The 26,933-nt window shown below is 47.0% G+C and overlaps 1 protein-coding gene across 2 annotated transcripts in view; it reads left to right on the top strand.

Annotated features, from left to right (window-relative positions):
- The window catches only part of GABA-B-R3 (gamma-aminobutyric acid type B receptor subunit 3), a 232,677-nt gene extending 206,083 nt beyond the window's left edge, over window positions 1-26,594 (top strand). Inside the window, exons 12-19 of one of the 2 annotated variants that reach the window (XM_084602142.1) lie at window positions 938-1,073; window positions 2,098-2,214; window positions 10,976-11,098; window positions 16,286-16,624; window positions 18,229-18,387; window positions 21,047-21,130; window positions 21,834-22,207; window positions 22,795-26,594. In XM_084602142.1, coding sequence (XP_084458268.1) covers window positions 938-1,073; window positions 2,098-2,214; window positions 10,976-11,098; window positions 16,286-16,624; window positions 18,229-18,387; window positions 21,047-21,130; window positions 21,834-22,207; window positions 22,795-23,422 — 1,960 coding nt within the window. In that variant the 3' untranslated portion in view covers window positions 23,423-26,594. The remainder of the gene's footprint in view (window positions 1-937; window positions 1,074-2,097; window positions 2,215-10,975; window positions 11,099-16,285; window positions 16,625-18,228; window positions 18,388-21,046; window positions 21,131-21,833; window positions 22,208-22,794) is intronic. The other variant, XM_084602143.1, reaches the window with a different exon arrangement.
- Window positions 26,595-26,933: the final 339 nt, after the last annotated feature.

Raw genomic sequence — 26,933 nt, 5'->3', positions numbered from 1 at the left:
GAAGAGGAAAAAAAATATAGAGGACTGCTTCATAGAGTGCAGTGACTGGGCTTAAGAAAACTGTGATATGGTTTAGTCTCTTCCGTGCTCTACTGTTGTCTTTAGGTTTTCGAATTTCGGTGGTCTATACAGCCTGCTACAACATTTCATTCATTTCCGCTACTACAAAGTTCATTAGTTAAGTCTACTCGCTCGTGAACAAGTCTTTAGATAAATTTTGACGAAATGAGAGCTGATCCTTTAGTAGTTACTCCTGTTTCCTGCGCCAGCACACGTTATAACAACGAAGAAATTTCTCAAAAATATGGCCGATGCAGTAATACGTGTACTTATTTTTAGTAAAACAAGTAGTGTCTATAGAATAAATTACTGAAGTGTACAGTAGCTAGCCTCAACGTGGAGACGTTTGTTGCTAATATGAGAGCTTCGCGCATGTGATCATATTGTTTTCACATCATGTGTACGTGCCCCGTTCGTGTATGCTGTCAATGCTTATTATCCTATTTATTCCGTTGTTTAGGGTGCACCCACCCCTACTTGGAGTCGAGCGGCTCCACTGTATCAATAAATAAATGCGTATATAAATATTCCTGCCAGTGTATTTCCCATTTTTCACAATATCCCGAACATGATTGTGTGCACTTTCTCGAAAGGGGCGAGCTTCTATATATATGTTGCTGTTATCATGGCACTTAGAGCGGTAAACTTGCGTGAAGTGCTGTCGAGGCCGAGAATGGGCGCAATAGCTATATTCTCTCTCTCTCTCTCTCTCTCTCTCTCTCTCTCTCTCTCTCTCTCTCTCTCTCTCTCTCTCTCTCTCTCTCTCTCTCCCTCCCTCTCTCTCTCTCTCTCTCTCTCTCTCTCACACACACACACACAACCACTCATGGCGCCCTGGTCAACGCCCCTTCTTTCTCCGCCCTTTCTCCCACTGCAGGTACATCAAACTGTCCAGTCCAAAGCTGAACAACATGACGGTGGTGGGCTGCCTGCTTGTCTACCTGGCAATCGTAGTCCTCGGCCTGGACTACGGCACGCTGGGGAATGATACGCACTTTGCCATATTCTGCACCGTGAGCCCTTCACTCTCTGCCCACGTGATCCAGTCTCGTTATGAATAAAACAGCGTGTCCTACGAAAAACAGAGTTGACAGCTGCCGCGTAGTACAATTACGTCAGCGCAAGGAAACAGTGCGCGTCTCAAAGATAGCTACGGAATAGACGGGACAGTGAGGGTTAGACTATGATTCAGAGAAATGTACTTTCGCTATCAAATCACGCATGATGTCATGTTAGCTCAGTTTATCGTTGCAGTCAAATTCCTAATTTAATAACCCTCGTGAAGCTTTTAGAGTAATAAAATGAAATCAAACGACGTCTAATACTGCCACTACCAAGTCGACTACGAAACTTGAACTCCGTAAGACTTGCGCTATAAAATTATCGCTGAGAAAAGAAGACAGGCATTCCATTTTTCACTTTCAAGTCACCTTAGCAGGCTGCCAATGACGTCTGTTGGGTAGCTGAGGATCCTGACGACGCATTTGACTGGTTCTCTGGAAGCTGAAGTTCAAAGCATCGCTAGTGATGTTCTAGTAAGAAGCAAGAGGTAATTTTACAATAAAAGCATTTGCATATAATCATCTGCTGTCTTGTCGATTGGTATTAGAAATGCTTGTCTCGTTTTCACCAGCCTCTACATCTGAAGAGGGTACCGTGTACTGGAATGGTGTTTGCCAGAACATTCGAGCTAAAATGATCAAGGTTAATGGTAGATTTGGAAATCGGTGTGTCGCACAACCACTAGTCAACTTCTTTAGCGGCCCCGCGCCGATTCCTCAGTGTTTCATACTCAGCAACCCGTGCGAGCACTCTCAGCGAGCTGCACGTGGACTGATTTGACAATGTGCCGCGTTTAATCTGCCCTACTGTGCTCTTCGTCGCGTTCATTATAGTGCTGCGCGATGAGGAAGTGTACGCAACGCAACCCTTTGTGCTAATGTCATTGTGCCCTTGAAAATTGTATGGCACGTGCTTTCATATACGAACATACATTCCGCTGCACAGCTTGAAAAACTCGGTGGTCCTTGCATGCAGGTACGAGCCTTTCTACTTTCGGGGGGCTTCTCCCTGGCTTTCGGGGCAATCTTCATCAAGACCTACCGGGTGCACCACCTATTCGTCAGAGCCTCGAGCGGCGTCATCAAGAACAAGGTAAACTTACTTTCCCCTTCACAAGCTGTGCAGCGAGGCATTGGGGAGAAAGGGAGCGGAAAAAAGTGCGTTCACATTCTTCGTTTCACTCGGAAATAGTTGCACCCTGAAATGTGAGAAAACAGCGCGCTGCTCAGACCGTTTTCAAGAGCCAGCTGCTCTTGATGCCGTGACATATATATATATATATATATATATATATATATATATATATATATATATATATATATATATATATATATATATATATATTTTTTTTTTTTTTTTTTTTTTTTCATGGTATCAAATCAGGCTCATGCGCATGTTTTGCATATGACTCCTATGTCTTGCACCATTCCACCATTGTGCCACCTTGGGCAAGTTATTCGTAAGCAAGTCATTCCCAGAACTATTGGCAATGTAGGCACTGTTAGAGTCTCCGCGACATTAAAATGTGGATTGTTATGAAGGTGAAGAAATGTAGTCGGCCGTAGAGAAGCTGGAATAAAATCGAATGTACCAGCTTTTTTATCCTTGTTTAGTGCCGCGGGCAATAAAATGATTTACTGAGATAACGAAAAAGAAGTTAGATTCGTAAATGAATTAAAATATAAAGTAATGTCAAGAAAGGAAAGGTGGACGCTTCAGCCGGTGATAAAGTGACCCTGGCCTGCTACTCCACTGGAGAAGGAGGGAAGAGGAAGTAAAAGGAGGGTTAGGGTGCAAGTAGAGAGTGGTGACGTCAAACGAAATGGCGGCTGGTGGGCGGTGGTGGTTATTTTTCAGTGGCGGTTCCTACGCTCCCGCTCTACTTCAGCCTTCTTAGCAGGAACTTCGAAAGATGTGGCAGCTTGGAAAGTTGAATGAAGGTTCACCCTCTACGCTTTGTCGCCGACACAGCTATCGTCACCCGCCGCACCGAGGTCTTGCTACATCACCTACTGGCTTCCTGCTTGCCGACGAAATCAACTTGATGTTGTTTTTACTGCCTCCCGAAAACAGAACCTTGACTTTACTCAGTCTAACATGGTGACCATATGGGCCCATTGGTTGTGGATGTAACATAAAAACGCGGGAACACAAGAAGCAAGCGCTGTCCAATTAAATTTACGCTCACCCTCGCCTAGCACCTTTGCTTCCTACTTGCGTCCGCTTTCCAGCAAGCCCGGAAGGCAATAAATGTCTCTCGCCACTCCTGTCTGTGATAACATCCGTACTGAGTCCGACATAGCGCCGATAGCGATTTGTGAGAGTAATAAAGGAAAAGGAGCTGTTTTGTTCATCGCTTTCTATCTCTATGGCAATGACAGTGCCCTCCATTTTCCCCCCACTCCTTTCCTTCTTTCTCCTATTCCCGCCCATCTCCTTTCTCTTTCCTTTTTCTTTTTTGTTGTCGAGATCACTGGCATTAGACGGACTTCAGCAACACGACGGCTCAGGGTGTGCTCCGTATAATGGCTCCCACCACAAAATCATTTGTCATTATAATCAAGTCGAGAAGGGTGCGATGCTGCTGTCCCTTGCGTCCAAGCAGTGTCTGTTCGGCGAGAGACCGGCTGCTGATAGGTGGCGGACTCCCGGTTGTTTCAGAACCGGGCAAGCTCACATGTGCTGAATAGCTGCCCTCGTCAAATGTCTACAGAGGATTCCGCGTAGGGTACCCAACGTTGTAACACAGATTGTAAGTTTCAAGCAGCACGAAAATGGCACCATTAAACATGCCTCAACCATTTCTTTCCGGCAGTAAAAGTGCACACAGAGAAAGCCCGCGCGTCACGACAAGGCGAACTGCACTTGGTCTTGTTGTTACCGTAACTTTCAGACAGCAAGGTCATCTCGACCCTTGAATAGCAACATACGTGCTGGTCTGCGTGCATCCGCTTCGCCCAGCCGCATTTCACGTCCTTTCGGCGCAGTACACGCTTCGCGCTGCCTCCCTTCGTCGTCCACACTTCTTTCACACGCTAGCCTACCGTGGATCGCTGCCAGCTACTGCCGGACAAGCGGTGCCGGTTAATCCGACGAAATGGACGGACAAGGTCGTCGCCGAGTGGAGACTGGAGAAAAACACGCGAAGGCGGCGCACGGAAGTTCATTCTCGGCTAGCGTAGGGAGTTCTTGCAATCAGGCCGAGCTTATGAGGACACAAAAAAGAAGCGACACCACGAGCGCTGATTGAGCGCTGACACTGTGTTGAACGTTGACAATAATTGTGTAGCGCCAGAAAATATATAAACATTGACCGAAAAGTGGGCGATATCAAGCGAGCCCAGCATGCTTGACTAACATTGACTCCAAGTTTAGTGTGAAATGTCTTCCAAGTCTACCGTGAAAGTGGGATGAAAGCCCGTTTTTAATGTATTCTTGCGAACGATGCGAGTGGCACTGACTGCGTTTGCAGCCAGTGGCACCGTTCCACTTACCACCACTTTTTTCTTTCCCTTGTAAGCTCCTCTCTGTGTAAAGAGAAAGCTAGGAAGTGGGTTTTGTGCCTACCAACCCTTCCTGGTAATTAAATCCTCCTCCTATATTCTACCTTCTTGCAATTTGGTATTTGTCATAACCTGAATCGCTTTGGAACCTTAAACCTTATGAATCAAGCGAAACGTTTTTGCAGTTTTGTAAAAAGAAACATGTTCTTAATTATTCAGTTTTATTTGCTTCCCTTGGCCTAAATTGACATCTGAAGTTTTCCGCGGTTATTCGAGTATTTATTTAAATTAGAGTGACGCATAACCACTAAGAGAAGGTCACAAATATGAAGGGGGACAGCAACAAGCACATATAATACATATGTCAAGGCAATGTACCGGCAGTATTTGATATTCAAATCTTTGAAAGCGGACAGAAAAATCACCAAGAGCCCAGGTGAGAAGATTGAAATTAGATGCAAACAAACAAAAAATCCGCAGCTTCACACCTCGAATATAATTGAAAAGCATTTCGCTTAATCAGGGGGGAGAATTGTCGTGTAAAGAAATAGAAGAAATAGGTGTAGAATACTCATTTTTGAACGCTAGAAAAAAAAAAAACTAATTCACGTTTTAACACGCAGTGAGAACAGCCTGCCTTCTGAAATCTGACGTGCTGACCACTTTGTAACATCTTTTTCTCATTGTTTGAACCGATTCCTTTAACTGAGCAAATATTTAACTTCTTGAAGGTCGCGTATTTGACCTCGCAATAATAAAATGTGAAGAACAGCCAGTCCTGCTGCTATGCCGAAGGCAAAAAAAAAAAAAAAAAAAAAAACGAATTGAAGAAGAAACAAAGTGATAAAGTGAAGAGTGTCTTTTTTTTTTTTTTTTTAGAAGCTTCTTCGTCGAAGTTATACATAGTCATTTCGAACAACAAGCCCGGACAAGTTACTCGTTACGGCTGATTCTGTTACACTAATATCATTACCACCATCTGCGAAAGCAAGCACGCAGGTTCATTTGTTTTCTTTTCAGCCCAAAGAGCCAGCGCTATTTACCTTGAGCCAAACAACAGCGTTGGATGCAATGCTTTGGTGAAAATACATGCAGTAAAACACCACGTCCAGGGAGGCAAGTTAAAGAAATAATTTCCAGCCTGAGACTACTGCTCCCAGGGATAAACTATCGAAGCAACATCTATGGAAACTAACGCTGTACGCGTCACACGTTAAACGTGTCCCCGCATGTTTATGTAAGAGGTAACTTGAAAACAGCCTCCCCTTGCCAGTGAAAAGTTCGAAGCTCACTCGAGGAAGCCCTCGAAGTTCAAGCCAAACAAGACAGCCGTGCGATGCTTAGGGACAACGAGGAGTGTATCATTATTTAAAAGTGCTTCACCAAAACAGGGTGACATGCAAGAGTGTGCGTCACGAGTTAAGGAAAACTCACGTTTCCCGTGAAGTTCGAGGAGGCTCTCGCGACAAGGAGCAAGAAAAGGGAAACAAAAAGAAAACTACATTCAATAAAAACGAGTTTTTCAAAACTATAGAAAAGTATAACACTTTCTTAGTAAGGGAAGGCTGTTCTGTGCTTCCCTTTACCATACACTTTCCTTCCAGAATTGAACGTTGCGCTCCTTGTTCCTCTAGTGGGTCGGCATGATATTTTGCTCGCATTTGACGCTGTCCTGGTCGGGCCTTTAGACATAGGGTTCGAGCAAGTCCTCACTGGCCCTGGCGCTGCGAGGTTGTGGACTAGTTCGGCGGCCTTTCGTCTGTCAAGGTTAAAGGTTACTGCGCTTTGAATTATGGCTTAACCTTCCAGATGCTGGTCAGTGCGGACAGATGACTCAGTTGATAACGTCTATAATGCTGCTAGGAAAGGTTTGTTTGTTTGTTTGTTTGTTTGTTTGTCTGTTTGTTTGTTTGTTTGTTTGTTTGTCTGTCTGTCTGTCTGTCTGTCTGTTTGTTTGTTTGTTTGTTTGTTTGTTTGTTTGTTTGTTTGTTTGTTTGTTTGTTTGTTTGTTTGTTTGTTTGTTTGTTTGTCAGCGAGGCAAAATCCAGCTTTATTGTGTTGGGCGTTGCTTATATGCCCATGCAGGTAGGAGAAAGGGAATCCGAGGAAAGGAAAGTGATAGCGGCTGAGAGCTGCGCGTGCTCTGACGTCATAAGTCTTTTTTCCCCTAAGGGGAGAACCGCTGTGGAAGCCTTCAGGTTCGCGTAGACCTCCGGAGTAGCTGTGTGTTTGTTTATTTGTTTTTTTTTTTTTTTAAGGATCTGTATATGTCGGCGAGCGGTTGACACCACCCGCAGCAGTTGCGGCTAGTTCGCAACAGGTCGCTCGCCGCCCACATGATGCTGAGAGCAGTGCATAGCGCGCACTTCCGTCGTTGCTTGACGCCGTGCAAAAGCGTCCGTATGCTGCAATTTCAAGCGCATTCTATGCAGTGCCACTCGCGACACCGAAAGCATTTCAGGGCTGGAAGCCAGTGCTGTGAAAGAAGCTACACAAAAATCACACAAAACAAATCTCATTACTCATGGCTTTACCGCTACGACGTACGTTGCCTGTCAAACGCGATATCGTGCGACCTTCGCATGTTTCTTCGCTTTATAGTGCCAAGTGGTGCCACGTCGCGTGTAACAGAAGCGGCTGAACAACAATGCGCCGTGGTAACCGAAGGGTGTAAAATGCTGGCCTTTATGTACGGGAAAGCGCAACTTCCGCTCTTCAAACGTATTGAGATTCCGTGACAGATTGCGCAAAAATTACACACTGCAGTCAATTTTCTCTTGTCCAGCTTTCACCTTTTCGTTTTTTTCTTATAAACCTCCTCCAGTGCGGGAAAGAGCTGACTTGACGAAAACTGTAGCTAAATCCTTCGCTTTTGGTTAGTCTTATGCTCCCTCTGTTTAACATAACATTGCATGCTTTAGAGCCCGTTAACCGGCGTCAGCTACCATCTTTAATGCGCCCTGCAAGGCGGCGAACCTCATGACGATCGCGCGGTGTTATAGATGCTTTCTCCTCTCGCCAAACCTAACGCTTCAGTAAACCTTTCCACGAGACGAAATTTGCCACCGCTTGGCAACTATCGCGCCAATCTCATGAGCCGTCTCAGCACTGATCCACTTAGCGAAAACAGCAGAAGCCAGTGTCAAGACTGAGCCTCGTCAGTCAACGGAAAAGCAAAAAGATGTCCCGCGAAATCAGGCTGTGTGTGTGACAAGGGGAAAAAGAGCAGGAGGAAAAGGAGAACGGGACCCAAGGTTAGTGCGCGCGGTTGCCTGATCTTTCCCTACTAAAGGCGCGCAAATGAGGTGATCAGGCGAGACCTTCTGACTCGGCGATTACTTCAGCGAGCTCGCGCATCGTTTCCCGCGCAGCAGCGACTTCCTTGCTCCGGTTCCAGTCTCGCGATGGGAGAACTAGGCAGGAGAAGGAAGTCTCGAGGGGGGGGGGAGTAAATAAGCGGTCGTCGGGACTCGGAGCTACTGCTGCTATACGCGCACCCACGGGAGACACACGCGTCGCTGAACCGCGCGTGAGCCAAACCGCGCCGAGCTGACACCACGATTTCACTCACCGTGCCCCTCCATCCATCTCCCTCTTCACCGTTTACATCCTTCTCCGTGCCTGCCTGCAAGTTTGCCGAGCGATCTCCACTAGCAATGTAAGTCTCTCTCTCTCTCTTTCTCTCTGCCGAATCTCTATCTTGTTCTCTATTTTCTTCCTAGCAGCCGTGTTCTTCGTTTTCTCTTTTACAAATATAACGTCCTGTCGCTTGTGTAAGAGGCGTCGTTATTTCATAAAGTAACAAACCTCGCTTCGCCTCCTTAGAGACGCGTTTTTTCTAGGCGTGCTATCGCTCGCTCACTCACTTTTTCTTCGTTCGTACCGCTCGATATTGCGCGCCACCGTCGGGCCGTATTTAAATTATGCGAGAACGCGTCCAACCGCGAATACGCGCCCTCTCGTCGGAGTAACCGCATCGGAAAGCGAGAAACGCGCAGTGTTGCCGAGCTTTCTACTGATTCGGTCTCGTGCTCGCCCCTTTTTTTCCGGTACCGATTTCTCGTATTCCAACCTCTGAAGCCGAGCACTGTCTACGCATGTGCCTAGAGGGTGACGTTGGTACTGCCTTTACACGCGCGCTATGGTTACACTGGCGCAAAGGCAATCCTCGAGGTGTTCATCTCCCGCACTTCGACTGCATTTCATAGACACATGAAGAAAACGTATGAGCGGGAACCGTTTCGAAAGCTAATTAGTCCTGATTTTGTAATTAGGAAGAAAACTTAAACGCAGATGGTGTGGGTTAATACAGGAGAAGGGCGCTCGGTTCCCGAGTTATATGAAGCGGTAAGAGTTCAAAACGACAAGCATGAAACACACCAAAATATAGCGGCACACGCCTGCATCACACCGCGACCATATTGCATGCAAAAAATGACGGCTAATTGAGCGTCGTTAGACCCTGCAAGGATATAAAAAGACTACTGGAGTTGAAACCTCCTAACTTTCCAATGGGTCGACGTGAAGCCGGTGGCGACCATCCTTCGGTGGGCAAAAAGGGGGTAGCACAGCATCTTTGTACTGCAGTCAAGCAGTCGTCCAAAACTCCTTCGAGTAATTCGAGCTTACACAGTTCGAAATAGTAGTAGTAGTAGTAGTAGTAGTAGTAGTAGTAGTAGTAGTAGTAGTAGTAGTAGTACTACTACTACTACTACTACTACTGCTATTAATACTGCTGCTACTACTAACTACTACTACTACTACTACTACTACTGCTACTACTACTACTACTACTACTACTACTACTACTACTACTAGTAGTAGTAGCAGTAGTAGTAGTAGTAGTAGTAGTAGCAGTTAGTAGTAGCAGCAGTATTAATAGTAGTAGTAGTAGTAGTAGTAGTAGCAGCAGAATTAGTAGTAGTAGTAGTAGTAGTAATAGTAGTAAGCAGTAGTATTTAGTGGTGGTGGTGATGACTGAGGTGTTAGTAGTAGTTGTTGGCACCGGCTGCGTACGGAAAAAATCGGGGGCTGCGTAAAAAAATCGTGTCATGGTAAGTTTTGGTTCCAGTGATTGATGACTGATTGGCTAGTAATAGACAATGATGAGTTAGTGAAATCTTTGTATTAATTAATTAATTGTTGAAGTAAAGAAATGTAAAAAATAGAAAAACGAGGTTCAAAGGCGTCAAAATGCTCAAAAGAGAAAGCCAATTCTTGATGATGCTAATCAAGAAAACTGAATGTGTACTTAATTAGCTAATTCAGATAATTTAAAAAAATGGGGAAAAACATAGTCCAGAAGTGTCAAAATGTTCAGAATGAAAAGCTTGATTATGATAAAGAAGAGAATTTAGTGTGTAATTGGTCAATTATTGTCATATACCTTAAAGTATATGGCATTTGCTAAAGCAATGCCTAAGAATCGCTGAACATGGCCACACTTCGCGATTCGGGTCCGGGTGTCAAGGCTCCGAGTCTACGAGATAAGGTGAACAAAAGCCGACTTTATACATTATTCACGGTCAATGTGCAAAACAAAACATCATCGGCACAGGGACCGAAAACTACTGGCTACACGCGGCTCTTCGCACAGAGACGACGACCGGGGAGATTCCGCCGCGTCCCCTCCAGGCGAGCAGCACAGCACTCAACGAACGCTCTCTACAGACTCTCCCACCGACTCCGAGCAACAGCGCTCCTGCTTATATAGGCCAAGAAACCGTTGGCACCTGAAGTGTCGAATCCGAAGGAAGCAGTTGGCGACTTCCCAAGGGGTCCAATAGCGAGCGCTGGTCTCCCGCTTAGAATCTGCCGCGGCGCGAGAGAGAGGGGAGGGGGCTCCGCCGCCGGGCGAGGTGCCATTGAGCCTGGAGCATGTTTAGACATGTTGGTAGGCGAGGCTGCCTTGCAGTACGGCGCTGCCGTGCGGCACAGAACTGGTGCTTGTCAAGGGGCTTTACCCGGAGCAGTTTGCGTCCGGCTGAATTGGAATCCGGGAGCAACGGCTCTTTCGATGACCGCCGCTCGCCGAAATCTGCTCGGCTCCTGCCTTCAGACGCTGGCGGAGCCACACGAACTTGGACTGAAACCCTGATCATGACAATACTGACCCACTTTCGTAATTGTCTTCGTACCTGACATTAGTTTCAACGCTGCACAAGTTGGCAGCTTTTGAGTGCTCGCTCAAAAACGGAGCGAAGGGCAAGCCTAAGAGCTCACCCTCTCTCCCTTGCCTCTATATTCGCCTTAGTGACTTTCTCTCTCTCTTGCCATCACCTTTTACGGCCACTCAATTGCTTTCGGACGCTGCGCCGCACAACCACCCCGTGCCTCTCTGTTCCTTTCAGCTGCTCCAGGACCAGCAGCTGATCGCTCTCGTGTGCGTGCTGGTTCTGATCGACTGCGCCATCGTCACCCTTTGGGTAACCTTCGACCCCATGGAGAGAAGCATGCGAAACCTCACCATGCAGGTCAGTGCCACTATCAGCGTTTGCTTCGCCTTTCGAATCGTAGTTACGTGAAGTATATTTCCTCTTCCACCTGAGACTACCACTATAGTATATATGCAGCGATCCATCTCGATCGACACGTCGCCAATAACTACCGGCAGCTAGCTACGTAGCGTTTGAATTTTACTTTTATACCACACTACATTGACAGTATTTGCAGCCCGCGCCGCGATCAAACCACACATGGACCTCTTATTATGGTAATATTTACTACCTCGTCGCAAGCAAGACGGTGCTCATACCAAACTACAATCAGAACGCAGATGCCAAGTGTACATCCGAGCGCACTTTTAGATACCATTGATTGATTGATTGATTGTTTGATTAATTGATTGATTGATTGATTGATTGATTGATTGATTGATTGATTGATTGATTGATTGATTGATTGATTGATTGATTGATTGATTGAATGATTGATTGATTGATTGATTGATTGATTCATACGGTGGGTAAAGCCCTGTTTGCGGATGTGACCGTGTAAATAATAAGATTCTGTCAGTTGCGCTGCTCACTTCTTGGTTCACGCTGCGGATAACAACTAGCAAGTCAGAAGATGGCATGAAGGGCTGATAGTCGCTCAGCAGGCGTAGCGCGCTATTTTACATTTCTGCGTTGTAAAAACGACCGATAATCACGTCTTTTCAACGCTAATAAGAAAAAGAAAAGCGTTAAACTTAAGTTGAAAATTTTCGGGGTGCCGAAGAGGTGCGCGCTAAGGTCAAGGAGTCTGAAAAGGACTATATAAAGCGCTTGTTTGTCGCAGACGACAGCGAATCACCAGGTACAAGGACAGGTACAGATGCACTAGAATTGGCGCAAGGAAAAGAGTTTCATGTCACTGCAAATAAAAAAAAAAGAAGCAAAGAAAACTAATAATCAGTACCAAGATGGAGACATGAGAGTGAGGGCGAGAGGGCAAGAGAAGAATGGATTTAGCCGCACAAGTGCCACCTCTCGAGAAAGTGCCTAGCGACCGTACGGCAGCTTTCAGCGCACATTCATTTTATTTATTTCCGTTAATATTTGTACTTTCCCGAGTCTCGCCGGGCGAGCCAGGGTAGCGCGATCGAACCTTCTTTGCCTCTGGCTCGGTGGCTTAAAGATCGAAGCGAGAAAGGCGTCGCGCGCGGTAAAAGCTTTGGCGGGCAACCCTCCACGCTGCCATCTCCGTAACAGGAACGGCTGAAGACGGTTCCCACGCTGCCAGCAGATCTTGGCTCGCTTGAGCGACGAGCAGGTTCGTCCATGCGAGCGAAACGCCGGTAAGTGGCCGCCGCGCGTCGCGCTAACTGCGTTTTCAGCGCCGCGCCGATTCGACAGCGTCGACTGGCGTCTGCGCTTTCTCTCGTCGGCGACCGAGGCCTCGCGCAGCGCCGTGTACCGAACTCGCCGACGGTCTCATCGTGTTTGCCACGGACGGGAAACGAAATAAAAAACGGAGAAGATGGCACGTGTTCTCTTTTCGGAGAAGACTTCACGAGTTGTGAGGAGGTAGAGTGCTGCACCTTTTGCCGCCGCCGACTAACTAGTGCAGACTCGGAGAGGTTGGGGCGAGAGAACTGGAAGCGTAAGCGCTGTTACGTGCAAGATGACGACATGCGACACTAGAAATGGGAAAAGAAGTGAAACGAAAGTGGAGGAGAAGTAACGGACAGCTTCTCCGAGGCCAATGTAGAGACAATATAAACGGAGAAGTCGGCGAGATTCCAGAGATATGTGTCCCCGTCTCTGCCGACTATAAGTGCTTAAGCAAAGAGCGATTCGACGTCAGATGGTAAAATCAATCTTTCTTTGTTGCACGTGGCGTAAACTAAACAAATAGGGAGCGACATAGGGCACTTTCAAGAGGCCTTGTGAACTGCAATAACTCTATTTTGAAAACGGATTCTACGCGATTCTTATCTTTTTTGACACGCACTAATCATAAAGATTAAAGGAGCGAGTCGCTGCGATCTTGTCTCCAGAAAAGCTAGGACTAGTTCTCTCGCTAGCGATTACATGTTTCTAACGACGAGAATTAGACAACGCTAACGCCGCGAAGGCTGTCCACCTACTTTCGCCAAGTAAGGTAGAGCCGGTAAGTTTCAGCATTTAACAGCAAGAGCACTTCTCTTGGACAAGAAAAAGACAGAGACTAGGGGAAAAAAAATGCGTCTACGAAAAAAAAAAAAAAAGAAAGATTGCAGGTACATATTTGCTGAAAGCGGCACAGAAATGAGTACCACCGGTTGCTCACGGCAGCTTGTTTTCGTGGCTTCTTTCTCTCCTTCATCCACTACTGTCGCCCTTTGTTCATTTTCCGCTTCTTCCAGACTCGTCTCGTAGCACGGATAGACAGTATCCTCCTACATATTCAACCATGCGTGCAGAACGCGATCTATACACGGCTACTTTCTTTCATCCATATCACATATGTACTGAGATTTTTATCCGGGTCTTTCTCTCTCTCTTTCTCTGTCCGTCCGTCCCTCCCTCTCTCCCTCCCTGTTGCTGAGGAAGGCCGTAGTGCCATGGTCTTGGTCTGAACTGACAGTTTAGTCCTTCAGTCGCTATTCTTGACCGTGTCATCCGCGTAAGTGCTGTCATAACCCTTTTCACGAACTGAGAGAGGATGGTTCTCGGCGCGTGAGGAAAGCACTTTCGAGCGCATCGTGCTGTGCCTAATACGATGACCGGTTGCATCTGAGCTCGACAGTGACAGAACGCAGCTTACAACTTAGATAAAGCTGCGAGCATAGGACGCACCGTAGCGCAACAAAATAAAAAAAAGGAAGTTTTAGGGTTTTAATGTCGTCAAACCGAGAAGACGTGCGAAAGTATGTTTTTAGCCTAGTTTTATCTCATGAAATTGTTTTGCTGGATCACTGGCACGTCCGGACACGATATTAGGTTCAGGTTAAGCTCTCATCGATGAAGCTGGTCTGATCTGTTCGCGCTGTCTATAGGTGCAAGTTTATAATAAAGACGGCGGCAACGCGAGAATGAGTTGCAGTTCAACACGAGGGGTAATCGGTTGCGGCGATGGCATAGTGCTCTCGTGCATGCAGCCACCGTAACTGATCTGTCCGTGCACACCGCGGGTTCAAACCCGCGGGGTTGTTGTTGAACCCTGGGTGAAACTGGGTGTTGAACCCAGTGGGTGTGGCCACATTTATTCTATTTCTGCATTTTGGCCACAGTCAACCTCAAAGATCGCAAGATTATTGTTTTGGTTTGACCGCGTTAAGCAGTATTTTCGTATTGAAACGCCAGCGTACTTCATAGGTGCACAAGTAGTTGGCTGCTGCTATTTAACACAGCTCCGGCTCACCTTAAACGGATGTTTTTCATTGCGTCGTGTTCGCGCCCTTGCCAACGACCAGTCGTTGAGATTCCGGCTGACTGGCCTTGTCTCCATGTCACCGACATTCTTTACAAACTGGTTGTACGCAAACCCAAAGCACGTCTAGCGGCTGTAAAAGAAAAATTAGCAAGGTTTCAACTGGGGTTAAAAAAAAAAAAAAAAAAAAAAACGAGTTAGACGTGCGAGGGCATAGTTTAATTCGGTTTAGCTGTCGTTCAGCGTTTGTTGTTTTGTTTTTTGCTTTAGATTTGGTTACGCTCTAGGATACACACACATTAGCCAACTTGTTCACGGTTATGGCGTCTTCCCCGTCCCAACTCAGCCATCGCGGTGCGCCTATGCAGGGAAACATGACGAGCCGCATTATATTGTTTTATTTATTTTTCTTGTTATATTTAGTTCCTATTTTATTCTTTTATTCCATTAATCATCATAAATTATTATTTTATTAGTATTTGTTATTACCATCATCGCTATTTATCATTTTACATACCATACTAATGCTTTCATTAGAAATTGGTTTTCAGGACAGGAAACGCGCAGTATCTGTCGCGCAAATCCTGAAGGCCCAGTTAGACCTTGTGAAATAGTGCATTCGCACTAAGAAAATAAAACAGCGACCATGACCAACTGGGACCTATAAACACGGAGTGAGAGCATCACCAACGATACGAGATGTGCAGGATCATAGGCGCACCCTGCAGCTCTAGACATTCCATTATCCGTGGCGGGCGTCGCAGCACATATGCCTCCAGTGCTGCAACGAAAGCGTCGAAAATAATACCAAATGGTGTCTTAGATACGGCATGAATTCGTGAGTGAGCGCATTATCTCCCCCCCCCCCCCCGCCGCGCGCGCTAGTGCAAAATTTGGGAGGAAAAGTCGAATACTCTTGTGCAGTGAAACTCATTTGCATATTTAAAAAAAAATGACGACTTAAGAGCAAAAGACTTGGTTACGTTTAAAACATCGCGCTGTGAAGGACACCGAAAAGGGATATTAATATCGAACGCTTTGAACAGCCTCTTCGCCAATATACGGGGATGTTATTTTTAATGCATTAGTTTTTTCTCGTTCTCTCTTTTTTTTTTTTTTTTTTCTGTCTGCAGTCGTAGAACTCGACCACGTCTTCGCTAATTAGTGAAGTTTGGTTGCTGCACTTACCAGTGCATTGAAGCGCATCGATCCTACCTTTGGATATTACCTCCGGACATTTGCCGCTAAATATAACGTGGATGTGGCGGGGGTTTTTTGCTTCTTAGCTTCATAGAGATAAAATGTAAATGCTTAAATTGAACACCGTTTGCAAACCCACAGCAGAGCGGCATGGAATTAAGAGCATGTGTCGAGCTGCAACCGACATGTTGCGTCCCTTTAGACACTCTCGCACACGTTCTGAATCAGTGAATTTTTACAAAATAATGTTATTTGTCAAGTTAAACACTTCTCGCTACGATGTAGAAACAAGTACGTGAATCTGTTCAATCCTCCTCCGGTGCAAAATGATCCACATTACCTCGCCCGCTGCAACTGTCACCCTGTAAAGCTTGCTTCTCTGTCAATAGATAGCATGACCGGAGAAGCCGCCTTTCAAGACTTTTCAGTTATTGAAAGAAGTACCAAAAAAAATAATAATAAAAAGCGCTATTCGGAACTTTTGCAAAAAAAGAAAAGAAAGAAAGAAAGGAAAATACCCATTTCATCGAAATTGCTAGGACGCAGTTAGAACGGTGGATGAAATTTTGAAGGCCTGCAGACCTAATCGGAGGCGCTGTGTGCGGTGCCATTGTTGCTCGGCGCAGATCTCTCGGTGGGAACGCGACGTGGTGTACCTGCCCCAGCGCGAGCAGTGCCATTCGGAGCACATGGCCAAATGGTTGGGCGCACTCTACATCTACAAGGGCCTGCTGCTGGTGGTCGGCTGCTACATGGCCTGGGAGACTCGCCACGTCCAGATTCCAGCGCTCAACGACTCGCAGTACATCGGCATGAGCGTGTACAACGCCGTCATCACTTCGGCGCTCGTCGTGGCACTGGCCAACGTCATCTCGACCGAGCGCTACACTCTCACCTTCGCGCTTGTCGGCACGCTTATCTTCGTCTCCACAACCACCACGCTGTGCCTACTCTTCCTGCCCAAGGTGAACGAGCGGCGCAGCACTGACGTCACTAGAGCAAACGTCGCATAGACCACGTGTCGAAATCCAATACGTGTCGGCTTTTTGTATACGGTCGTCCACTTCTGGCTACAAAACGGTAAACTACTTTCAAAAGGCTGCTGAGTCCGAGTTGGTCATGCAATAACGCTAAATGGTAGGCTACGTGGATGGCCCTGTTATATACCGGTATACGCATCAGCGTTACGTAAACTTCATACGAGTTTCCGTCACACGAACGTCGTACTTTAATGCATACTAATATCTAACGCTCTGGACGGGCTAAACTTTGGACGTCAGTAGATTGTCGCGCCACTTGCGGCATTCACAAGCCACAAGTGACATGTTGCGCCATAGTTTTTGAGCTCGACATAACGGAGTAAAATAACTAAAAGTTTCACGGCGCCGCACGCTCGCTAAGCTCACAGGCGGGATGCTACAATCCGCTAATCTCAATGCAGAATTTAACCGCGTGTTCTGGCTGCAGTTAGGATTTGGCCTTCGTAACTGGTTGGATTAAAGAGCTCTGCTTTCACTCAGAGTGCGGTCATTTGGACTGCCATATGCACTAGAGAGAGGAGGGTGGGGGAGAGTAATAAATTCCTTCTCACTTTATGTACCAACGCACACGCTGGTAATAGGGGGTTCCTCTTTCTCTCTCTCATTCAGAAATGCGCACCGGTTACTCTTCCATTGTTCTTGCTCTCCTAATGGGAAGTTGTATAATCGGGGGCTGAATTCGCGACGCAGTCCACGTGAAAAACAGCTTGATTTGTGTCGCGGCTGTCGTACAATTGAACGAATCATTGGCAAGCATAAAAGCTTGTAGCAGCTTATAACTGCAGCCCACCAGTGCGGCAGAAGAGTTCGGGCTTGCATTGCTATACCAATGCACGATTAAAGTAATTTCATTACGGGAGGTTTCCGGGCCAGTTGGTACATGGTTTCAACGAAATCAGCGCGCTAAAAGCTGGGCTGACAATAAAAGTAATTACTTATAAGTGAGCACTGATTTGTTTTTTTCGAGGGCAGTGAAGGCGCAGACACCGACTGGACTTTCATTCGCGATTCAGTACGGAGGGCATTGCAAGCACGTTTTATGAAAGGTTCGTGAGAAAGCACATTTTGCAGATAGAAAACTGAAACTATAATGTCAATTACAGCCTAGCGCTTGTTTTGTAGTGTTTATTGATGACCTAGATAATTACTTGCGGTTACTTGATTAATAGCTTCGCCTTTTTAGAGATATGTGAAAAGTTTCGCCCAGAAATTGAGCAGCGCCACAACAAAAATAGAGTCACGTATTTTTTTTTTTTTTTATCGGAACCTTCATTTTTACATGAGAAGCAGGAAGTTCAGAGCCTTTCCCATTTAGGTATTTTATTACACGTCTTCTGGTGTCCAAATTAATGGCCTAAAAATAGAAATGCTCCCGGGGGCAAGTAATTTTAACATATAATAGACGACACTCGTTTCTAGAAACAATCGTTCGGCCTTGGTTGATGTTAATTCGAACGGCCTCTGTTACATCGCGCAGCTTGCCAGAAATACCTTGAGCCACATGTGCGTCCTTGCTCTTGTGCGCGCAGATCCACGCCATCATGAACAACGCCGACGCGGACGCCGTGGTGGCGTCCTCTGGCGTGCGGGTCGAGTTCAACACCCGGCGCTTCGCCATCGACGAGCGTCGCGAGCTCTACTACCGCACCGAGGTCCAGAGCCGCGCCTATGCGCGCGAGATCGCAGAGGTAACGTCCACGAACGCAGCGCACTCTCCACGCGCTGGCGGTGACATAAGGCACAGCGCCCTGCACCTCCCGCGCAAACGTCGTGGAGAAACAGAGTATACAGAAGGCAAGATAAAATCGAGCTTCGAAGCAAAAGAAAAGAATGCTGCAATGTTCTCGGCATTTGGTAATCCGTATGCAGTGGGTGTGGTGTACAGCAAGCATTAAAGATAACGTATTGGTGGCAGAACACAAGGAACACGAGACTAATAAAAGAGCTTTAAGTTACGTGCAGTGTGGAATAGACTGCAGTAGGGAGTTCGAACTTGTGACAGTTTTGATGTTGTCACTAAGAAAATGGCTTTTGCTACTCCATTAGATTTGCTACGCACGCGCTTACACTATTCAAACCATTTTAAACCTCTTCAACGTTCGAAAATCACGAATTTCTAGTTCATCTAAACCGGCCTCGAGAAGTAGCGATATTTAGTAACGGCAGTATACTTTGCACTTGCCTGTCACGATGTAGTCGATAGCTGGATATGAACCGACCGCAGCGGCGAGCGGTGGTGCCAGCAATCGGAGAACAATAAAAAAAAAAAAAATTGTGCAGAAGGGGGGGGGGGGGGGGGGGTTAGGAGCGCGCGCAACAACTGGAGAACACGAAGGAGGGTGGGAGGGGAGGCACGTGCAGCGGCAGGAGCGCGCGCTGCCCCGGCTGTGGAGCTGGTTACGAGGGACAACGCCAACGGCGACGGCGAAAACGCAGGAACGGGCGCCAAAGAGCTGCGCTCTAAAAAACCATACGAAGAAATAATAGGTGCCCCGCCGGGGTGGTGCAGTGGTAAGACGCCCGACTACTGTGCCGGAGTTCCCGGGTTCGAACCCGACCTCGGCGGCTGCGTTTCGATGGAGGCGAAACGAAGAGGCGTCGTGTGCTGTGCGATGTCAGCGCACGTTAAAGATCCCCAGGTGGTCGAAATTACTCCGTAGCCCTCCACTACTGCTCCTCTTTCTCTCTTTCCACTTTCATTCCCACCTTCCTCCCTTCCCTTACGGCGCGGTTCGGGTGTCCACAGAGCAAGTGTGACAGTTACTGCGCCTTTCCCTTCCTGTGAACCAATTTATTTAATAATAGGCCCGCGGTAATTCTGTGCGCACTTCGTTTTTACGCCTTCCGCTCATGACAGCATTTGGGCCCACCACGGGGTTTGCGGGCCCGTGAAACCGATAAGGCGTTGGCTACACGCAACTGATGAACGCTGCGTTTGAGTCGACGTTCTATAACCGGCACTTTGTCTTCAAGCGTCTCGAGGGAGTGTACGTGGGAGGGATGGTTCCCTCTTTTCGCAGCTCAGGTTCCTACTATTGTGTCCATCTCGCGACCCGTCCCGTTGCATTTTGCCAGCAATGCCTTAATCGGCCCTTCAAAAATCGGCCGCTGACGACAGTCTTCCATCTGCATGGGTACCTTAGTGTTTAATGACAGCAGTTGAAATATTATGCTCAATAGTGATGTGAGCGTTAAGCCAAACTGTGATAACACTGTCTCACTGAATGCAACGCTCAAAATTTATTAAGGAAGTATTAATTCTACAAAATAATTCTTATTCGCATTACTGCTACACGTTCTCCTACTCTTATTTAATGCCTGGCAGACCTCACAGTTATAGTAAATTATGGTGATGAGTATACAAAAAGTTTTTCGCAATATCTTTTTTGTTTTTCGTAGCTGCGTTTTATGGAAAAGTGCTTACCTTTTATTTAAGCTATATCTAATGATGTTCGAAAGGATTCAAAACATTCGAAATTTTCTGAAAATTTTATATTCGCATATATTCTATTCAAAAATGTATTATTCGTAATCGCTTCGTACCCAAAAATTTGTCATTCTTACGCGTCTAATTGATAACCTTAACGTACGCTGCTAAAAAGTATGGTTTATCCTCATTTGAATACGTGTGTGTGTGTATTTGCTGGCAGTGGATCGTCTCCCTTGTCTTAATCAAAGTCGCGCAGGTTTTGGAGGCACTAAAATAAAAGAGAAATATAGGATAGGGAGGGCACTGTTGCCTTTCGGGACAAAGTGAAAGCGCCATATAGGTACAGCAACAGTTCCTTAATTACTTTGCAGAGAAGTTCACGCTTTTTGCGTCGACATTAAGCGCGAGAGGATCACACTCCTTCCAAGATCAGCGTTGCGTACAAAAAATATTACGCTACTCTAAAATCGTTAGCGTGGCCATCTTCGCTTCACCATCTTCGGGTCATCTGATCAAAACTTAGGAGGCAGGGCAGCTGCCTCAGTGTAGAGGCAACGCCGTGTTTGAGCGCCGTCTCAAGATAAACATTTTCCCACCTATTTATGAATAAATGAGTTAAAGAAGTACAAAGTTTTCGTTCGTAGCTAGCCGTTCGGCTGCACTCGTGTAGATTTCTTTTCTTCGTTAAGCCATGGGCCACCACAGGTTCATTCAGGTCAGCGGTAGTTTTGCACGTAGCTCTGTTAGTTCTCTTTATCGGTGTTGGTCGATTTCTAACCACGTCTCTACGCGCTGTTTTCTGCCGTGTTTACTGTTCAGCAACTAAGCCAACTCAAAACCCGTTAGGAATTTCATCATCCTTTGGAAGCCTGATAAGACCTGCTGATACACGAATAACCCTTAAACGTATCGTGCAGCTGGACGCCGAGATAGCACGACTGAAGAGGCTGCTCGGAGAGCCACTCTCGGCAGAGGCGTCGCCCGAGAACAACTCTGTCAAGGTGGGCATTCCCCAAACATGCTGAGATGTCACACAGGGCCGTATATATGTGTCACTGTTGAAGGCGGCTGGAGGGGGGAGAAGGGGCGGTCCTATTTGAACCATATAAATTTTGAACTTTTATGGTACAAAAAAAAAAATGGGCTCTACATGGGTGTCCTATGCAAAATTTCTCATTAGAGATAGCCAAAATTTATTCAGCCACAGCGCCCAGGGTAATCGCGTATTCTAAATTCTAAAAACTGATAAGGTTATCATTCGTTGCCGGCTACAATTATTTGTTTGCTCAAGGTGCTTAACTGTAATAGCTCAAAACTTACGTATCAGAAATTAGTTAAAGGATAATATCATTGAACAATATTTCCAGGTTTTTTCAATGTCCACCAAAGCTGCTATAACTCTGCTGCAGAAGCCGTCCTCATATCTCGCAAAGCCTTTTCCTCTTTTTTTAAATTTTAATCGCCGACTTCCTTGAAACGACTCGTATGATTTCAAGCAAACAACATGTGGACCAGTCCTTCGAACTTCAAGAGTCCGACAATCCTAAAAAGAGGCCGAAATTTCTTCTTAAAAACTAAACTGAAAGTAATCTTTTTAAGTTAGGATGTCCGTGGGAAGATGTCATATAGTATAACATACAACGTTAACACGAAATTAAGTGAGAGTGCACGAATGCGCAACTTCAAATTGCATGCTGGACACAGTCCGAGAGCCCCCTGTCGTCCTTGCTGGAGCGGTTCAAGCGCAAGCGGGCCTCCCTGGAGAACAGCGAGGCGGCGGTGGCCTCTCCGGGCATCGCAGTCATCTCACGGTCGAACCTCAGTGCATCTTTCTCTACTACGGCAGCGGGCGGCCGCACGCCCTCACTGCGATGCTGCAGTCCGGCCCGCGTGCACGACTTGCGCTGGCGCGGAGTGCCCAGTCCGCAGCAGTCTCGGCGAGGCCAAGAGTCGCCGACGGCGGCATCCGGCGATGCCAGAAGGACGCTGCTTCAGCTGCGCGCCGAAGACCTGCTGCTGTCTCCTGGACCAAGCGCCTTGGCCAGGTTCTTCTCAATGCAGGAGGGAGCGGTCTCCAGGTGACGGTCATTTAAAGCACCGTTCGTGCGCTCAATAAGAAATCTGGCACTGACGTCACAGTGGCTGCCATTTCGTGGCACAATAAATATAGGGAAAGAGTGCACCCCTGCACCCTTGTCTAATTGGCTTAACGCCACAAGCACTGCTTCAGCTTGCACCGCTCAAGCTGCAAGCTGTACCACAAAATGGCGCCCGTGACAGCACGGACGAAAAAAAAAAAAAAAGACACTGCCGCAGAAAAAAAGAGAGCATAAATTTTGGTCATATATACATAACATTGACAGCTATATACAGCAACTATAGCGACTACATTGTAGCAACGTCTGTGCACACTCGAGGCGGCACCTGTAACAGCGATAATTCTGATAAGTAAATTTCCTCTAAACGTAACCAGTTCGATATATCGAAGCGGTCATGCAACTAATAAGACTGCAATTCATCCTTTACCAGCAATGTATGCAAATATTGCCTGCAAAATGAAACATTCACTGCTTCACTATATAGTGTTCCTGTATGGCACGCAAAGGCACTAAAGCGTTTCACAAACCTTTTTGTTTTGTTTTTTTTTGTTTTTACGCTCACGCAGGTCCAGCCTAGGGCTTCCTCAGTCTAGGGGAAGCCTGCCAATCATAACAGCCGCTTCCGAGGACGGAGCCGCCGACAGTGCTGGCAACGACGGCAAGCCGATCTCGACCGTTCCGCATGCCGGCTCTTTTCCGACGCTGCCACGCAGTTCGTCATCACGAGCGAGCTCTGCCCTCGAGGACCGCGGAGTCAGCAAGGAAGAAGACTCCATATACCAGTCGGTCGAGCTGCCACCAGCAACCAGCGGTGGCAGTGCGACGACTACCGCCAACACGACCACCGACGAGTACCGGACCCTTTCCTCGGACGAGTACAGGACACTCTCGTCCGACGAGGACACGACTTACGCCAGCTGCCGGAGTCCCGCGTTCGTCGCTGCTCTCAGCCAAGGCACGTCATCGCAGGCGCCTTCTTCGCCGTCCCCGAGCGGCAACGAAGGTTCGCTCGAACTGGCCGTGCTAGAGGAGGCCAACAACGACGAAGGCGTTGCCGACGTAGAGTCTTCGGCGTCGACGACGCCTGTGGCTGCGGAACCGGTGTCTTCGTCGCTTGTGGACGAGGACAGCTTCCGTGCTCAGCGAGAGCTTTTCCTCAAACGACTGGAAGAGGCCGAGTCGGTGGACGTCTGACGAATGCGATGTTATAACTCGTGTTCAAGGTTGCTAAGAAGACTGCACAAATTTTCGCCGCGTTTATGCGGTGCTCTTTGGCTGTGGCGGCACACAAAGGCCACAGAGATCGATTTGTGGGCCCGCAGAGCGGACGGTTGCGATGCACGGACGCTCGTGGCGCACAAATTCCGAGGGCGGTCGTCGCAAGACTCTGCAATCCGACCTCGTGTTGTGAGCATGTGTCATAGGTGGGCTGCCGCTCGTTACCGTGGTTCGTGCATTTTGCGAGCGCGAGCGTCGACAACGGCACGGAGCAATTCTGTCGCCGGTCAGTACTGTAGTAGGATACTTGCCAGAGGGCACGCTGATGGGCCGTGTTCTTAAAGTTATCCACACTCAGCCCTCCACACATCGCTGTATGTGGGGCCAATGAATGGTGTGGAACCGACCGGATCCTAAACGAAGCGGTAATCCGCTATAGTCAGGCTCCCCTTTCAGACAAAAGAAACACGTGGACGGCGTGTGGGTGTGCTAGTTCTGTCGAGTAGCGCAATAAGCTAACGATTATATGATTGGAGACGGCAACCATAGTGCGGTATTTTCTCACCTGTTCATCTCCTACACCACACCATCTCGTTCTCAGTATGTACAGTGAACTGTTCATTTGCCTTTTGCTTTTTATACCGACTGTAGATGACGTTCCATATCGACAATGACAGTGCCGAAGCGCAAGGCGATGGACACAGCCGCGTGTTGAAATAGCTATAACGTAAGTTGTTGTCAGGTTGTAGCACTACCTACTAGAGGCATAACAGTGATAGTGTCATGGGACGTTCCTCACACAATCCCACAAGAATAATCATATCAGCTGTTTGCGATATTGATCAATCATCATTAGCTCTGCGCGGCAGTTTATGCAACGAGCGTTGATATCGTAGCTAGAATGGCTGGCTGCGTGTTCCCTCATGACCGAAATTTCACAACGAAGTGAGATGATTTTCTTTTTTTGCATGCGTGTGCGCGTGAAAGAAAGAACTAATGTGAGTCTCGCTTCCTCCAAACCTCTCCATTATTTATACTAATCATCGCATTTGTCGTTCAAATACACCACAGCTACAGAGGTTTCCGCATACCAGCACTCCACGCGCTTTTAAGCTGAATTTAATGAGCATAAGCGAAACTGACCGTCTCTCCATTTAAACGAATAAACGCCCACTCTTATACTTTTCGTGCCTGTGCGCTGCCCAGTCACAGTATACAACCAATCGACAGCTATGGCGCCTCAGAGCTCTTCAATACTACCAGTTGCGAAACTTCCCATAGGGCCCATGTATCGAAAAACGGCGGTTGTTATTGGTCAAAATTCAGATGTATACTAGAGTTACCTTTGGTAGCATACACAGTAACTCTAAGGAGAGGCCATTGCCATTCCCAATGCATTGGAAAAAGTGTGGCGGAAGTGACGTCAAAATTTAGGGTTAGCCATTAGCAACGGCATTGCTTATGCTATGAAAACTCGGGCCACTAGCATAATACCGGTCATGTGCCGCCGGGTACGCCCACCTCACCGCGCTTTTCAACGCAGCGCCTCGTTTTGCCGGTAACGTGTTTTCTTTTGCCTGCAGAATTCATTTTGGTGTTTCTTGAGGTTGTTGTTGTTGTGTTGTGGCTGCGTTGCTAAAGGCCCGAGGTTCGTGAGCGTTGCGGAGAAAGAATTAAAAGGTGAAGGGTAAAGCAGGAGGAGAGACGTTGCAGCATCCGGTCGCGGCGCGGCCACGTCGGCTTCAAAAAAGAGACTTCATGACCTCTCCTATGTTCTTTCTTTCCTACATGCTCTAGTGCATACGAATGGTGGCGGCGCCCGCGGCCATTAAAGGAAACCGCAATTGCAAACTTTAGATTGTTGATAAATGCACAACCACCATAGAAAATAAAATTAGCTGAAGACTTGCAGTAGCAAAACTTTTTAAAGAAAACCGCCGTAGAGTTAAGATGGAAAAGAAGAGAGAAAAAATCGATTTCTATGGCAATGACGGCAATTGCAAAAAGTTTTTATTGACCGCTCCCAGATGGCGCGACAACTCATAAACACCCGAAGAATGCATACAAAATCCGGCCACTTTCTGCAACGGAGTTTCGCAACTGGTACTATCCAAAAGCTCTGATGGCGCCCATCACTCGCGAAAATCGCTTCGTTTTGAGAACAGCGCAACTCGTTCCATTTGAGCCACACCAACGAATATAATCGGAAACACCGATTCGGCTCTCTCTCAACTTTTTGAGGCGCTTTGTGCACAACTGTGTACAAATGCAATTATGTTTCAGGCGCCTCCTTAGCACTAGACCAAAAAAAAAAACGATTTAGTAACACTTCCTCTTGCCATTTTTATGCCCATAATTTTTGCGACAGTAACAAATCATATCTTCTTTTTTTTTTCCTGGATTAGGAGCGACACGAGAGCCTTCGAAGCAGAGTGTGATGCCACGATTCCTCGACTGATTTAAAAACATCCCGATATTTTAGCGTCATAGTTTTTGACCGCAGAGTTTCTTTGCGTCAATTTTTTTTGCATATCTGAGAAATCAATAGTCCACCTCATATGTTGTAAATCACTTTCTTGACGCTTGCGTACACTATTCGGGAGAAGAATGATCTCGAAATAAGGAGTGACGACTGAAAGAGCCATGTACTAACGTAACTCAGACGTACTACTGTCAGCAGGGAATAAAATGCGAACAGTGGAGCACGTGGCTAAAGGCCTAGCTTACGCCGTCCACTTTATCACAGCACTTATCTGGTTAGCAGTAGTTTTGCTTCTTTTTGCATTCGTTTTCTAGTTCTGCCATTCGAGCGCCTTTCTACCGATCACAACTTACGCGCAACACGGTTTTGCTTTCTGGCCTGCAGCGTTTCGGTTACGCCTTGCAATAACGTGTGGTTGCGCTCCAGTGGAAAATCGAGAAAACTGTCATCATAGAAAACAGGAGCAAGACTATCGCAAACCAACTATCTCTGACGGCAGCAGGTGAAAGGTGTAAACTACATATTTGGTATGCGCTCCGCTGTTCACATTTCATTTGCTGTAGGCAGTATAGTAGCATGGGCTTGTGTTAATGAACTTAACACAATGAATCATAGAGAGCTTTAGCGCAGCGCGATCCGCTACCGCATGTTCCACTGCGCATGCCCAGATCACCCTGACGGCACTAGAGTGCGCCACATGCTGGAAGTCGGCATACACAGCTGCCATGTCGGGACCAATCGCCGCGTACGCACCGCCCGCGTGCTTTCATGGTGATGGATCCGCGGATCACAGTATGCTAAATCTCTATATTACAGCTTTCCGTCATGGTATTTGGGCGCTGCGGTTATATGAGTAGCCGTGCTTAAAGGGGCTCTGGAATACAAAGGTGCGGATAACTTAACAATGCATAGGTTTTTAAGGTTTTTATCTCGATTAATTTCCTCCGTTTTGCCTTGACCGCACAAATGATTCTGCAGCTTGCACCCACGACAACTCCTGCTGCT

The sequence above is a fragment of the Amblyomma maculatum genome, chromosome 4 (assembly GCF_055883805.1).
Source record: "Amblyomma maculatum isolate TAMU_Amacu chromosome 4, ASM5588380v1, whole genome shotgun sequence".
Taxonomy (NCBI): domain Eukaryota; kingdom Metazoa; phylum Arthropoda; class Arachnida; order Ixodida; family Ixodidae; genus Amblyomma; species Amblyomma maculatum.
This window is presented reverse-complemented; position numbering and strand designations above follow the sequence as displayed.